The sequence below is a fragment of the Aricia agestis genome, chromosome 18 (genome assembly GCF_905147365.1).
Source record: "Aricia agestis chromosome 18, ilAriAges1.1, whole genome shotgun sequence".
NCBI lineage: Eukaryota > Metazoa > Arthropoda > Insecta > Lepidoptera > Lycaenidae > Aricia > Aricia agestis.
Window position 1 is genome coordinate 14,262,507 of NC_056423.1, and position 16,048 is coordinate 14,278,554.

The 16,048-nt window shown below is 39.8% G+C and overlaps 2 protein-coding genes across 4 annotated transcripts in view; one reads left to right on the forward strand and one right to left on the reverse strand.

The window, feature by feature from the left end:
• Positions 1-16,048, forward strand: part of LOC121736089 (tRNA pseudouridine synthase A) — a 126,547-nt gene that overhangs the window by 6,628 nt on the left and 103,871 nt on the right. The window contains exons 2-4 of one of the 3 annotated variants that reach the window (XM_042127154.1): positions 7,412-7,418; positions 8,535-8,588; positions 9,109-9,397. In XM_042127154.1, coding sequence (XP_041983088.1) covers positions 9,129-9,397 — 269 coding nt within the window. In that variant the 5' untranslated portion in view covers positions 7,412-7,418; positions 8,535-8,588; positions 9,109-9,128. Of the gene's footprint in view, positions 1-7,411; positions 7,419-8,490; positions 8,670-9,108; positions 9,398-16,048 lie in introns of those variants that run through there. The other 2 variants (XM_042127150.1, XM_042127153.1) reach the window with 2 other exon arrangements.
• On the reverse strand, positions 3,131-4,479 carry LOC121736096 (protein tipE). The gene has a single exon (XM_042127160.1). It carries the CDS (start codon positions 4,294-4,296, stop codon positions 3,535-3,537), a length of 762 nt encoding a protein of 253 aa, XP_041983094.1. The 5' UTR covers positions 4,297-4,479; the 3' UTR covers positions 3,131-3,534.

A 16,048-nucleotide genomic window follows, 5' to 3' on the forward strand; every position in this document is an offset into this window, starting at 1 on the left:
AACCATGCAGCTTATATCCATGTTTTGTCTCTGTTACTCAATATGAAGTTGGTAGCAGCAAAACTTTGCAATAAGCTATTTGAAGCCATTTATAGATCGTCAAATATCCCTAAATTTCCGAAAACTGCTTGTTAATATTTGCCAGAAATATTATATTATGCTTAAAGCGACATGAATGTTGTATTAAAACATTCGCTTTAATAATTTTTAATTAGCCTAATTTTCTTGAACTTAAAATTAACTTTTGGATAAAGTCAAGGGAGAACCTAATATCGTGTCATCCTTTTAATGTTTTTAAAAAGATGGATGATATTTTGACAAACGATTGGCGATGACCAAATCTAGCGAAGCGGGCCTTCTGTTTCCATTAATTATCAATGAAGAAAATGATTAAGTATATCAAAAATGTATCTTGAACAGACAAAATATTTTATCAGTAACTGTTACCGTTATGTCGCACTCTACTCTATTTCAATTGCCCCCTTGCTAATACTTACACAGCGGTCAGCGAGTAGCTCCACGAGGTCTGTTTGTAATTGTCTGACACGTCAAACCGCATGACTCATGAACTCATGACAGATGAGGACAGCGGACATTGAGTTGTTTTATAAATGCTGTATAAATTTTATTTGTAAAAAGTTTAATTATTATTGTCTTCCGACTTGATCTCTGTCGAAGAAATGTAACTCTGCCTTATTATGTTCAATCTTTATTAGCACAATTTTCTTTGTTAATTTAATAGTTTAAATGTGATGTTGATATTAGTAAGGCCACTGCCCACTAAATCAAAGCAGGTTTGGGTTATGAGGGCTCCGACTTTTACTAATGATTATATTGTTTTGTTAATAGTGGACTGTATGGTTTTAAATTTTCCTATTGTAATTTTTAATTACAATACGAAAATCGCGTGAAAATTTTGTCAGAAATTATTCACCAATGTGGAATACTGTCAGAAATGTTTTTGTCAGATTAGGAAATTAAATGGGGTAAGAGGAGCTGTCTCGCTTCGGACAAAAATAATGCAAGTAATTGAATTTAGAATGTGTGAGCTTACAGCTTACTAAATAAAAAAATTAAAACTTACAAAAAAAAAGTATTTTTTTTCACCGAAGTCGTCTATCACTTTTGACATGTCGTCTTCTTCTCCTCCTGATCCTCTTACCCCATCGGCAAAATTATTTATTGTATCGGAAAAGTAATAATTTAAGTTTTGTTTAATCGTCAGCGAAGATTTTATTTTTCTGGTCAGATATTATAAGTTTATCGACGAATGTTGCGTTTTAAGTTATTTTGGAGTGGACGGAAGCTACCGTAATGTATTCCCTAAATCCCGTACTAGCTAAAATAACGATTCTAATGAAAATATTTCGAGGGACTCGGTGCGGTGGCTTCCAAAAGTGCCTTTACATACTCGAACGAGAAATTGATCCGAATCCGAAATGCCGGCCTTTGTGATTCAGTCGGGTCGTCTCAGCGATAGGACCGCGATGTGTGGCGGCTCGGCTACTGGCTAGACGTAATCTGACTAAATTATGTAGGGCCGCCATGTGAATCAAATATCAATTTCTCGAGTAGTATATTATCGATTAAATGGGTGTTCGTGGGATTGCTATGTCATATTATTTTAAGTTAAAGATTTTTCAATAAGGTTCAGAAGTGATGATCAAATCTACCGTCGACTACACCATTTGATCCGATAGGGAACGTGCACAACTAACACTTAAAATTAACTTGTCATGTGCTCCATCTGTAGTTCCTGCACTCTTAGTGTCTAAATACACCATGCCGAAGTTCCGCGGCGGAAGTGCTGCACGTTGCCTATGGCAAAATGTAAAGGCACCAGTGAGAATTATTGTTTGTTGGACCAGAGCCGGTCTGTGGACGGTTGTGATACATTATGTTTTGTATTTATTTTTTTATGAGAATAAAAAGTTTTATATATATTTATGCGTTTTTGTGAAACCTTTTTCAGTATCTCACAATCTGAGCATTTTTGTAGTACACTTTACGGAAAAACTATCACGCCTATTGATTTGTGCTTTAACATTGATTTTTATGATGATGATGAGATGTGCTATCATCATTCATCGGTCAATCCAGGTTTGGTTACTATAAAAATATTTAAAAAAAAACTGAATTAAGGGATGACTTGGGAAAGTCCGGCATACTTTATTTGATTTTTGGGCATACTTTATTTGGGCTTTGAGCTGCCCCTATTACTTTTGTAATGACTAGACGGTATTCACAGTCATAGTATATTATAAGTTTATGTTCACAGTAGATGACAAAGTAATTGTTTATAAACCTAATACAGACGTTAGATGTCCCCACGTATTAATTGTGTGGCAAATGTTGTTGATACTCTGATTGTGATGATTTTCAAAGAAACATCTTGTAACAAAATAGGGTAATGCAGACCCACAAATGTAGGTCACAGTAGCGTCGTGACCGTGACCTTGATTGTGTGTCAGTAGTTCAGTATTCACTAGCAGGGCTTAATATGCAAGTGAATACTCAACTCACACTGGGGCGCTGCTTAATTTGATTAAGGGTTAATCCGTCACTGTAGATGATGCCCGCAATTTCGTTTCGCCAAAATTCCGTACCGTACATTTTTCAGGAATAATTAAGTAATAGTAATCTATGGTCTTTAGCAGGAAAGTAACTCCATACCGAATTTCAGCAAAACCGGTTCAGCGGTTTGGACGTGAAGAGGTAACAGACACACATACAGATAAATACACTTTCGCATCTATACAGTGCTCCCAAAGTGATAATGCGCATTAGAAGTTTTGGGAATTTGGGGGGGGGGGGGAGTTCATGTTGACGTCCCTACTAAGTATATTATCTAGTACTTTCATCTTTAATAATTAAAAATAATAAAACGAATTTTTGCCATTTCTTTGCAATACAATATTTTTACAACTAAAAATTATTAATTTTTTATTCTTTATAAAACACCTAGCTTATAAAAAATCTGATTTGCCCTCCCCTGGCCCAGAACCTGGATACGGCCATTGGTTGAAGAGTTTGTTTGCTTCATGCTTTTTTGTTTGAACGCGCTAATCTCAGAAAATACTCTTTCGTCACTGTCCTAACTAAACTACGAAGTCAAGAAATGAAACAACAATTACTATTACATATTTATAACACATCTTTACTTCCTAGATCATAATAAAACCCTCGACTTCCGGGTCGCTACAAGAACCCAGGAGTAAATCTTTTATCTTAGACGGTAAAATTCTGTATCACCTTTGTAATTCACCAAGTCTGGGGAAACAGCGTATTCGACAGAGCACTGAATAATCCAATGCCACTCAAAGTAAGAGCACTTGGTCACAAACGACGGCCCCGGTGATTCAATCGGGGTCACACCGCGACGCCCGCCGCAGCGGGGGCCTACCTAGCTACTACAGTTCAATTTGGATCATACCCCTCGTCTCGGAGGCGCCGCTAGGATTCACACGAGCACTCATCGTCCTCCGAGGGGTTCACGGTCGCGTATCCGCCGCGGTCTCGGGGGTCGGCACTGCGCTACGCCAGGCGGTAGACCGCGGAGTCGTCGAGCACGGGCGCGGGCAGGCGCGGCGGGCGGCGCGGCGGGCGGCGGCGGCGCGGCCGGCACTCGCAGTGCAGCGCGCACAGCCCGATGCCCGCGCACCCCGAGATGAAAAGCGGGATCGCCAGAGTGCGCGTGACCGTCGCCACCTGCTCCCCGCGCGACCAGCTCGGCACCACCACGCCGCGCTCAGCCCGCGACCAGTAGCACGGGTAGCGCGCACCCACCGACCCGAAGTTGAGCGTGAAGTTGGCGCAGTCGACCGCCGGCGGGTAGCCGCACCCCTTGATGTTGACGAATAGCACCGCCGGCCGCCACTCGCCACCCGCCGGCCGGTACTTGACGTGCAGCTGCGTGCAGCGGTACGCGTCGCTCGTGCAGCCCTCGCGGCACGACGCCCACGTACAGTTGTCGAGGCCGAGGCGGTCGTCGCGGCGCTCGGTGACGCAGTCGGCGGGCGCGGGGTCGAAGTCGGCGGCGAGCGCGCTGAGCGCGGGGTCGGCGTACAACGGCACCAGGAACAGCAGCGCGGACCCGCCGCCCCCGAGCAGCGCCGCCAGCAGGACCGTGATGTAGCGAGTGAGACGCGCGCGCGCCTCCCCGCGCCGCCGCCCGCCGCGTCCCCCGCTTCGCCCCGCCCGCACTACCAGCCGCTCCGAGCTTCCGCCGCGCATCTCGCTGGTCCGTCCCGCTGCGAGGGTCCCGACCCGACTGGCCGCGGCCCGCGGACCGCGCATGCGCGCCTCGCCCGCATGCGCGCTGCGATATTATGCATGGATTTTATTTCGTCGACTAATATGTACCTACTATGTAGGCTGTTTAATTAGGTCTTCGTTACATCTTTTTAACATTATTTATTTTCATATAACAGCTCTTAGGAGTGACGATTCCTGTTTCGCTTATTTGTTCAAGTACGAATTACGGTGTCGGCACGTAGGTAGTAATCTATACCTTTATCTACCCTGCCTATATAGGTACTTACCTACGCTGTCAAATGTGGCTTAACTTCTGAAAGTCGCCAACAGGGCTGACATTGAAAATGTTCTAGAAGTAGCGAGTAAAGTGATCGATCTTGATGCATTGTCACTCGAGTTCCGAGTAGGTACCCCGTAGTCCGTACCAGCTACGGCACGGCGAGTGCTCTTGATCTAGATTCTACTAGGTATAACAAAAACTTATTGACCTTTTGATGACTATCTTGCGATGTTGAATGCGGAATCTCGATACCTACCAATCTTTAAGTTTAAACTTAGCAAAAAGGCTATGTAATATTTGGCTTATATCGCTTTCGACCATATTAAAGTCATGTAGCGGCGATTTACAACACAATATAAGAAATAGCGGCATATTACATACCCAACTATATATTTTCATTAAAATGTGCGTAAAATTGCGCTGTAGACGGTTATACATCGTTTTTACACAGCTGTCATACGAAAGCTCCCAATACAGCAATTTCTAGACGAGTTAATTCCATCTATACAGCTTTTCGTCGATTAGAAGCTATTTATACAGCCACTAATTTGCTGACCGCCATTTAAAAGCTAATTACATCACTTCATGAGTTCACATAGCGAATTACATCGCTATCAGCCTCGAATTAGCTTCCTACATAGTAATCGGCAATTTTTAACACTTTTTTGCACATGGATACTTAACAAATTCACTAAAAACAAGATACAACACAAAGAGCCATGGAACGAAGTACACTAAAAATAAAACTTAAACATAGAAGAACAAATAAAGTTATAGACGCTCTACAGCTGTGCAAAAGAATGAAATGGAAATGGCATAGTAAAAGGAGGGGAAGTAAGTTATCCTCATACAAAGGCACTGCGCGCGGCTTGTATGTGTGCGCCATAGTATCAATGCGTCGCCACGCACGGTACACAACAAAATCTCGGCGAGTTTTAGAGGCTGGTACCGCTGAGATTTTATTGTGTGCCGTACGTGGCGGTGCCTTTGTATGAAGATAACTTACTTCCGCTCCTTTTACTATGGAAATGGGCAGGCCATGATTCTCGTATGAGTGATGATAGATGGACAAAAAAGGTTACCACCTGGAAGGGCCCGCTGGGTAAACGGAGCAGAGGTAGACCAATGGAAAGATGGAACTGGAAAAAAAGGCGACAGATAGAGATATGTGGAGATCAATGGAGGAGGCCTTTTCTCTGTGGAGAGGTTATTAATTATTATTAATATAAATCTTTACGAATTGCATGCATTATTAATTAAAAAAAAATGTATTAAAATTTAAATATAATAAAATTATACTTTGATAATCTTATAACTTAACAAGCATCATTATTATTAGAGTGTTAAGATATAAGATATAAGTAAATATTAAATGTAAAATTAATTGTAAAAAATATTATCAATTATAAATTAAGTTTCCAAAAATTATAATTTTATATTATCAAATAAGAAGTTAAATGAAATTTATTTTATTTTATTGTAAAAATTTGCATGCATTTGAGTTTTATAACAAACTGGTTTATGGAAATTTGAATTTAAACATGTGAATTGTTATGATGTATAATCTATACATACATACATATAAATAAAATTGGAGTGTCTGTTTGTAATATTGAAAGAACCGTTTTTTTACTAAATGCATATTTTGCAATTTTTGTCTGTATGTCTGTCTGTCTGTCTGTTAGTTGCACGGAATATATAACACTATTTTACTTTTTTTATAAAGGAACCTTAAAAAGGGGATTTTTTTTCTTTTTTATTATCTTTGTTTTCACATTTTGCTGACTCGGACGAAGTCGCGGGCAACAGCTAGTATTAAGTATATAATTTAATACTAAATAGTATTTATTCAATTTATTTTAAATTGTTTCTTAAAAAATTATAATTGTTCAACTATTAAATAAAAAGTTTAATATTGATAATAATTATATTATGTATGCAGTATGTATTAACCCGGCGAGAATGTGGCGGGGTATTTTACACCCTGCCCATCACTTAAACGCGCGTAGTTTTTTTTATTTCGCGCTAAGTAACAACGGGTCTTTCAGTAGCTGCAGACAAGAGAGTGCGGAGGGTATTAGTGGCGATATCCTAGTGTTGCGCGTACCTGCTCGGGAGTTATAGGCTTCCTCACAGATTACTAGTATATATTTGGGCTTCCTAATCTACTTCGGGTAAATTTTACCCTGCCACATAGCTAGTGTATGCATTTTTAATTTTATTTTGTGTAATATATATGGCTTTAAAGTATTAATTTCACTTTGTTTTTTTTTTTTAATAAGTGACAAACGTATTGAATTTATGAGCAAATAAGTTTTAAACGTTTTTTTCGACGAGTCTGACTCTAAAGTTGGGTCTGAACCTTTGGGGGGTGACATGCACAATTAAACGAATCCGACGTTAATAGATTTGTTTATTGTCCACACATGTAGCACAAGTCCAATATATTAATCAATAGAAACTTTAACAAGTTTACAAATTACATTACAGGAACAGTTTTTAGTGAAGTAAATATGGCGTCTGAATTAAAAGTATTTGCGGAAGTGTATTTTGACAATGTTGCCAGTATTGACATTACAATTTCCTTAATAATTAATTAATAATGTTGCCTTGTAACAGAAAAATATTATGTAAAATAAAGACTAAATATAAATTATATTATTTGTGGTTCGCCACAAACCCTCAACTTCAGCATCAAGAAATATTCCTGGAAGAACTGTCAGATGTCGTAAAGTCGACACTGACGATTGACTCTGTTTCCTTATTCATTGACACTGCTCGGCTATATAACCAATGGCCATGGTTATATAGCCGAAGTACCATAACAAGAAAAAAAAGAAAGATAAGTAATAAGTCAACTGTCGGAGTTTTTGGGAGAATGTGAAAGAGTGATGTTGTGTTTTTATATTATTTTCCTAAAATTGTGTTATCTGGGTTTTTAATGTGTAATATTGGTAGGATATTAACCATTAAATATTCGTTATCGTGCACAAGTGTGGGAAAGTGATGAAGTAACCAGAAACGTGCTCTTTTGTGTTCCCTCCAAAACTCCATCAAAAGTTACAGTAAAGCGTCCTACCACTTTACTGAATCGACCGACTTGACTTCTTAACTGTATTGACTTTATACTTAGACTTTGACTAGACTTTGGACCTGACTGACCTGACGATAATATATAAAAAATTGTATTAAAGAATATTGTTTTCCCGCCATAATATTATACTCGACACTGGCCATGGTTATAGCCGAAGTGCCTGCTATGAATGCGGCGCTGCGGAGGACACGGCCCAGCATACCCTCGAGGTGTGCGATCGTTGGGCCGTGCAGCGCCACGATCTCGTGGCAGTGCTAGGCGGGGACCTCTCGCTCCCGAGCATGGTGCGCTGCATGCTCGAGAGCGATGAGGCCTGGCAGGCGGCGGTCTCTTTCTGCGAGTATGTCATCTCGCAGAAAGAGACCGCGGAGCGGGACAGAGAGGACGATCCCACCTCTCTGCCGCTCCGCCGGCGTAGGACGGGAGTGCGGAGGCGTCGCTATGCGAACCTCCAATAACTCTCGTCCCACGGGGCTCCGGGTCAGGATGGGTACCTGCCCGGCTAAGCTAGTCCCGGCGCCGAGGGGAACGCTTTAGTTTGCCTAAGCGTTCCCTTATTTTTGGTGGAAGTCCGGTCCCTTTTGAGGTAGACCGGCCGGTCGTGGAGGGAGTCCTGTGTTTGGTAGATCCGGGACATCCCTCCTTTATACGGCTGAAGGCGAACCGCAGGTGGTTTTAGTGAGTAGGAGTCTCACATACCCCCGGGGTGCTTCAGCTTAACTGAGGCACATACCCGACCCGGGGGACCCATGATGGGTTTCCCCTGCGCATCAAAAAAAAAAAAAAATGGTTATAGCCGAAGTGCCATTATATGAAAAAAAAAAAGTCAACTGTCAATCATCAATGTCATTTGAAAAAAGCCGCGCCATCAGCAATGGCATTACATAGTAATTGTGAATTATTGTGATTTTATTTATAGTTGTAAAAATATTTATTGTTCATAGTGAATATTTGAATTAGGTATGTCAGTTCGATTATTTAATATTCTTATCAAGTCGGTGCGGATTGTGTGTCTATCAAGACATATAAACTTACGAGCAGGTATACCCACGTGTTGTTTTGCCCTACTCAGTTGTTACTTGTTGTTTATTATAGCTTTTGAAAATGGGTCTAATTCAGTCTAATTTTATAGAATAACTATTATTAATTATCATTATCTTTAATATAAATTGGAAATTGTACAAACGGTCGGCTAACAATAACAAGATTAATAAAAAATTGCTGACTTATTCGTGTCCAAGTTTGTCCAAATCTTCCTTACTATTATTAATATTATAAATGCGAAAGTGTGTCTGTTTGTTACCTCTCCATGCCCAAACCGCTGAACCGAAATTTGGTATGGGGATACTTATTATTCCGGAAATATTTACCTACCGCTCCCGCGCTAAAAACGAACTTAGCCAAACGAGTTTAATTATCTTAATTTTTTTGATTAATGTACGGAAAATGATAACTATTTAACCAAACTTTTTTTATTCAGATTTAAGGCAGTTTTCCACAATGGCGGATGTTGCTTCGGAAAAAATTGCAAATATCACAGAAACTGACAAAGATGTGGAAAACAAAATTGAAGAAATAGTCGGTGACAAGAGCAGAACTAGGTACAACAGACGAAAGCAGAAGCGGAAATGGGAGGACCCTGATCCTAACAAAATTGATGGAGAAAGTGACGAGAAAAAATTGTGTGATAAACCATTCGAGAGAATCAAAAAGAAAAAGATGGCAATGTTGCTTGGCTACTGCGGAGTCAACTATTACGGCATGCAAAGGTTTGTACATTTCTTTAAAACAGTGTCAGAGTAAGCAGAACTTACGAGTAGGCCCACTCAGAAGAGATCTCGTGCATTTGACATAGTATGCCATATCGGCCGGCGCGCGCCGTATTAATGTGTTACTCAGCATAGTGAAACATGTTGAAAGTGACAGTCCCGCCCAACTCGCGTATATTCACCCGTTTGTTTGAAGTAGAGTTACTTTTTAGTTCTGACTTCTGTCTCCTTTGCCAGTGTGTATGGCATATTTAATTGATAAATTTGCAGTGTCCGACCGAAGCTTCGGCTTCAGCCACCTTCGGCCAAAAAACCCATCTTCCGCGAAACCGTTTTTAACAAAAAATAATAATAAAAAGGTTTTGCCGAAGGTCCAAGCAACCGTTGAAATTGAACGAACTATTACGAAAGACCGAGTGAGTCGATAGAGAGTGACGGACCGGTCGTATATGCAGAGGCCGCTGGGAATCACTGTCAAATACAATAAACAAACACTAACTTCTTAATAAATCATTCAATTATTTATTAAGAAGTTATATGGTGACACATAATTCTTGGTCATTTTTACCAGGCTGGCAGTTTTACAGGGGTATAATTACGTAAAGGCAAAAAGGAAAATGATGGTCATAGCGCTCGCGTGCCCAAACGCGTGGGCGTTAATCGAATATGTCGGATAAATTATTATTTTTACAAAAAATTAAATCGACTTCCAAGGTAAAAACAATAATAACATCCTTATAATATGAACTAAAAAGTATTAAATAATTTTTCTTATCTAATAGTGCCTTTTTCCGAATTCGGCTAAACGTCAACTATTTCTGTACTCAATCTTCATCATTTTGAAGTCGGTACTCGGTACCAGCTGAATCTTCAGTTCTCTGACAGAATATTTGAAATTTTTGAAACTGGCACCGACTTCAAAATTATGAAGATTAAGTACGGAAATAGTTGAGGTTAAGCCGAATTCGGAAAAAGGCACTATTAGGAAAATAAGTAGGTGGTAGCGTAATGCCATACTTCTCGGCTGTGGCTTACAGCCCGCCATCCGACGCGAGTACATTAATTTTAATAAAGAAATTGAACCATTTATACCAGGCTCATTTTTGCATAGCTGTAATTTTGAATGGTGTAATTTTTTTTTTCGCCAAACGATTTGTACAGACTTTGTACCAGTATTGCATTTGAATTTTTGGAAAGTATTTGACAAAATGTGACGGTTATTATTTTTCCCATACTTCTAGTAGGGGGAAAAGTGCTGCCATACTTGAAATACGCGAGAGATTAAGATTATAAACCTTGGTCTTCGGCCGAAGGTTGTGGTGATTGCCAATAGGGGAGTTGACAACTTTTTATAAATAGTTTTAAGTGCTTCATTTGTTTACAATAATACCTGTACAGTATGTACAATGTCTGGGCGAGTGAATGAAACACAGAAATAACGTATAACTGGACACTCGTACTCTGGTGACGGCTGGTGTAGAAGTGATCATCAGACCGAAGTCGAGCGACCACTCCAAGCACGCTTACTCCTTAAGTAGGCGTGTCCATCTTTAATATCAAAACACTACAATACCTGTAAATTAATATTTTATTCACTATTATGCCCTAGAATGAGTTAAAAATTATTGTAAATAAGTACTGAATTCAAAATATTATGTCACAAAAACGCGGCATTATGGTTCACGTCACACGTGATCATGTGTAAGTTGTGACGTCATTGTTCATGAAACGAAACATGCGACAGACAGAGCAAAAGTGAGTATCAAAGAGAATATAATCACTACGTTTTAAGAGACCGCACTACCATAGAAACAGTTGAGCTCACGCACACATCGACAGTTAGACTGCAAACTAGTACCAACCTAGAGATTTCTGATCAGTGATCACCGACAAACAGTACTGCCAACCTTCAGACAGATCATAATTTGACAGTTCTAGTGATGTGGACTAGTAATTATGATTTATTATCGAATATTGTACGAGCTAGCACGTACATTGCTGATCCTACATAATTTTCCCGTAGTCCCGGCAAGTGCATACTCTCGGGCAGTTCGCTACTAGCCGTCATCAATCGCGCACTCATTTACTAGCATTAGCATTCAATCAATATATTATCATTTTATATCAATGACTTTTAATTAAACAATCATATTCTATCATAGCACAAAAAGGGTGTAGTCGAGTAAGCAGCTCCTACATCCCTTTTTTGGTCCTTCGAGCTTTGTGACCTTCCGCGTTTTGGTCAAAGCAGGATCATACGCGTGTGAGGACTTTTATCAGTGACTATCAGAACTATCAGTGCCTATCATCAGTGAACATCAGCAGCCAGCAACAGCAGTCAGCACAGCAGCACAGCAGTGTAGCATCTAGCAGTAATCAAGCATTTCAAGTAAGATCTTTCTAATTTTACACCACATTTCTCGATTCAAACCATGTCGAGTGTGGAGGAACTATTGGCGAACCAGCAGCAGCTGGTGACGCGTGTAGAGCAATCATACACTAATTTCAAGAAGGATGGCGCCGACCGAAAGACGCCGGACTACATTCAGGCGAAATTAGACGCCTTAGATCAATACTGGGCAGAAATCGAAATTAACCATAAAAAATTGAGTACGTATGAGTATGCCCAGTCGTTTACTTATTTTAAGAACAATCAATTCGAGACGGCAAAAGAGAGATTTCAGCAGATTCGATCTGCCATAGCAAATTATCAGCCGCTGGCTCCGGCGAGGGCTGGGCCGTCCACCCCGCTAATTAGGCCTGCGACACCTCTGGCAGACGCAGCAGCGTCCCGCCAGCCATCACCGTTGCCCGGCACTCAGTCTCACGGTACCAACAGCAAAACAGACGAATTATTAAGACGTCAGAACAGTAATTTTAAGGCTTTTCGACACACTATAGCAAACATCGTTCTTGATTTAATCTCCGAAAAATGGGAATTTGATCATTTACTCCGGAATATTGAGTCTCGCTGGACAGCAATAGACACTCTACACTGGGAGTTAGACGGTGAGCTAGGGGGTAGGAATTCGGAATATGAGCAAACATATTATCAGACAGAAACAGAGTACAATGACGTAGTCAAGGCTATCAACCGGAAGTTATGGTCAACTTCTCATAGGGAGCAGGTTACCCCTCAAATAGAAATACCAGTTTTCAATGGCACTTATAATCAGTGGACTTCTTTTAAAGATTTATTTACAGAGACGATACATAGTAACCCGTCATTGTCTAGTGCGCAAAAAATGCAGTTCTTAAAAACTAAAGTTAGGGGGGAGGCAGCGAGCCTCATCCAGCATCTTAATATTTCCTCAGATAATTACACTACGTGTTGGAATATTTTAAATCAAAGGTACAATAACAAAAGAATGATTTTTAACTCTCACGTTGATATTTTACTTAATATGCCAGTAGCTCATCATTTATCAATAAATCATGTTAAACGTATTCACGATACCGCTTTAGAAACTTTAAACGCTATCAAAAACATAGAAATTGATATCGCATCCTGGGATCCTTTATTAGTATATCTTTTGTCGCAAAAATTAGATTCAGAGTTGCATAGCGAATATTTGACGTCGGTAAAAAATCCGCGTGAATTACCAAAACTTGAAGATTTTTTAAAATTTTTAGAGAGTAAGTTTACTACTTTAGAGTCCTCTAAACGTAAATATGATAATAGTCCATCAAAATCGTTTAATCGTTTTGTGACACCTACTAACAAGAATACATTTGTACATAATTCTAAATATAACATGCATAAAAACTTCAACATAAAACAATCTTTCCCAACGCAAAACAAGGTATCGCAATCTTTTTCCCAGGATAAAAGTGCTTCAACGGTGAAATTGTATAAATGTCCAGTATGTAACACGAGCGATCACGCTCTTTTTAGTTGCCAGCGCTTTATCGATATGCCACATTACCTAAAGCGCAAAATCGTCAAACAGCATGACATATGTCAAAACTGCCTTTATTCTCATAACAATAAGGCTTGCTTTTCTACTAAACGTTGCAGACAATGCAATGAAAAGCATAACACTCTTTTGCACGAAGCTTATGCGCAAGCGCAACCGACGGTTTCGAAATACGAGCCAGCGCAAGTAAACTCTCACAACTCTCACGTATCTTTACAGCGTGGGATTCCAGAAATCCTTTTGGCCACAGCCATCATCAACGTGCAAAAATTAGACGGTACATACGTTCAATTGCGTGCTCTAATAGATCAAGGTTCCCAAATATCTCTAATTACTGAGCATGCAGCTCAACTGCTGAACTTGCCTCGAAAGAGATGCAAGGGTGTTGTATCTGGTGTCGGAGCCAAGGAAAGCAGCTGTAAGGGTGTTATTTCTCTTAATTGTGCAGCAATAAATAACGATTTTAAATTTGAAACGGACGTGCTGATTATGCGGAGTCTGGTTAACAATTTACCTAGTTTTTCATTCGATAAGCCAACATGGCCATTTTTACAGAACATTTCGTTAGCCGATCCTAAATTTAACGTAAGCAGCCCAGTGGATCTGTTGCTAGGAGCCGACATATACGCTCTTATTTTATTAGACGGTATGCTTAAGGTAGATAATCTTACGCCTATTGCCCAAAACACATCATTAGGTTGGATTCTCACAGGGAACGTAAAAACTATTCAATGCAATGTAGTTTTAACCGATTTAAGTCAAATAGAAAAGTTTTGGGAAATTGAAGATATTTCCGAAACTTCAAAGTTATCAGTTAGCGATCAAAAATGTTTAGATTATTATAATGAGACTACGACGCGCCAAAAAGACGGTCGTTATGTCGTTAGGTTGCCCTTCGAGGACGATTTTGAAAACAAGCTAGGGTTGTCAAAACCCAAAGCCGTGGCTCAGTTTTTATCTTTGGAGAAAAAATTTAAGAAAAACTGTAACATGCATCAGGAATATAAAAAATTTATGGAGGAATATCGAGAATTAGGTCATATGGTACCGTCAACAGATAATTCTATTTCATCATATTTTAACACTCATCACGGTATTCAGCGTGACGACTCTACGAGCACACGCTTTAGGGTAGTTTTCAATGCATCGTGTAAAACTACTTCAGGCTTAAGTATTAATGATTTAATGCTGTCCGGGCCCAATCTACAGCAGGATCTCCAGTCTCTTATCATTAAATGGAGACAATTTCAATTCGGATTTACTGCTGACATCGAGAAAATGTTTAGAATGATACGGGTCCATGATGATGATCAAAAGTATCAAAAAATCGTGTGGAGAGACGCTCCACACGAACCTATCAAAGAGTATCAGTTACAAACGGTGACGTACGGTACCAAGGCCGCACCGTTCCTCGCGATGATGACGTTAAAAAGGCTAGCGTCAGACGAAAAATCAAACTACTTAAACAGCGCGACTCTGTCTGTTCTTATGGATTCCTTTTATATGGACGATTTAGTGCACGGTCATCATAATTTATCAGTAGCGAGGCAGCTGCAGCTGGACCTTATCAAATTGTTACAATCGGGAGGATTCCACCTTCGCAAATGGAAGTCAAATGTACCCGAATTATTAGTAGATGTCGATACAGAAACCACTCCTGGTTTCTTTTTTAAGCAAGAGCAGAGCAAAATTTTAGGGTTAGGTTGGAACCCAAATCATGATAATTTTTCTTTTCAATCAAAGATCGACTCTAACATTTCTAGAAAAACAACAAAACGGTTATTACTTTCAGAAGTTTCCAAATTATTTGACCCTCTAGGATGGCTCTCACCCGTATCGACAAAACTAAAAATCATTTTCCAAAAAACATGGCTAGCAGGCCTCAAATGGGATGACGAGCTACCTGCCGATATTTATGCGGAGTGGGTTAAAATCAAGGTCGATTTATGTAACATAAATAAAATAAATATACCGCGGTGGATAGGTACAACAGAAAACGAATGCATCGAGTTACACGGTTTCTGTGATGCGTCAACAAAGGCGTACGCAGGTGTAGTATATTGTCGTATCAACCGGGCCGAAGGGTCCCGTATAGCATTATTAGTAGGCAAGACGAGGCTCGTGCCGAGTAGCAAAACAGTATCATTACCTCGATTAGAGTTGTGCGGGGCACTTTTACTATCAAAATTAATAAATAAGGTTAAAAATTGTCTTAGAAGTTACGACATAAAAACATACGGTTGGGTCGACTCCATGATAGTTTTAGGCTGGTTAAATGGAAACCCTACTCGTTGGAATGTTTTCGTGGCTAATAGAGTTCACGAAATCACATCAATCATGCCACCGGAATGTTGGCGATATGTTAAGTCCGAAGAAAATCCAGCCGACTCAGCAAGTCGTGGCCTGAATGTGTCTCAGTTAATTGACCACCCTGTCTGGTGGCGGGGTCCAAACTGGCTTCCTAATTTTAAACATGATCATACAGATCAAACATATTTTACCGATCAAGAGCTTAAAGTTTCCGCATTAGTAAACTTGGTCACACAGGAATATCGTGACAATTGCATCATATTACAATTACTTATAAAACATAGTTCTCTAGCTAAGGTTGTTAGAATAGTAGCATATATGTTAAGATTTACATCAAGCAAAAAACAACAAACAAAAGCAAACCACCTATCATTATCAGAGCTAAGCAAAGCAAAAAACATTATCATAAGAAATATACAATATT

What these genes read in the sequence shown, in the direction of transcription:
- LOC121736096 (XM_042127160.1), bottom strand. Translation starts at nt 4,296, where the DNA reads ATGCGCGGTCCGCGGGCCGCGGCCAGTCGGGTCGGGACCCTCGCAGCG.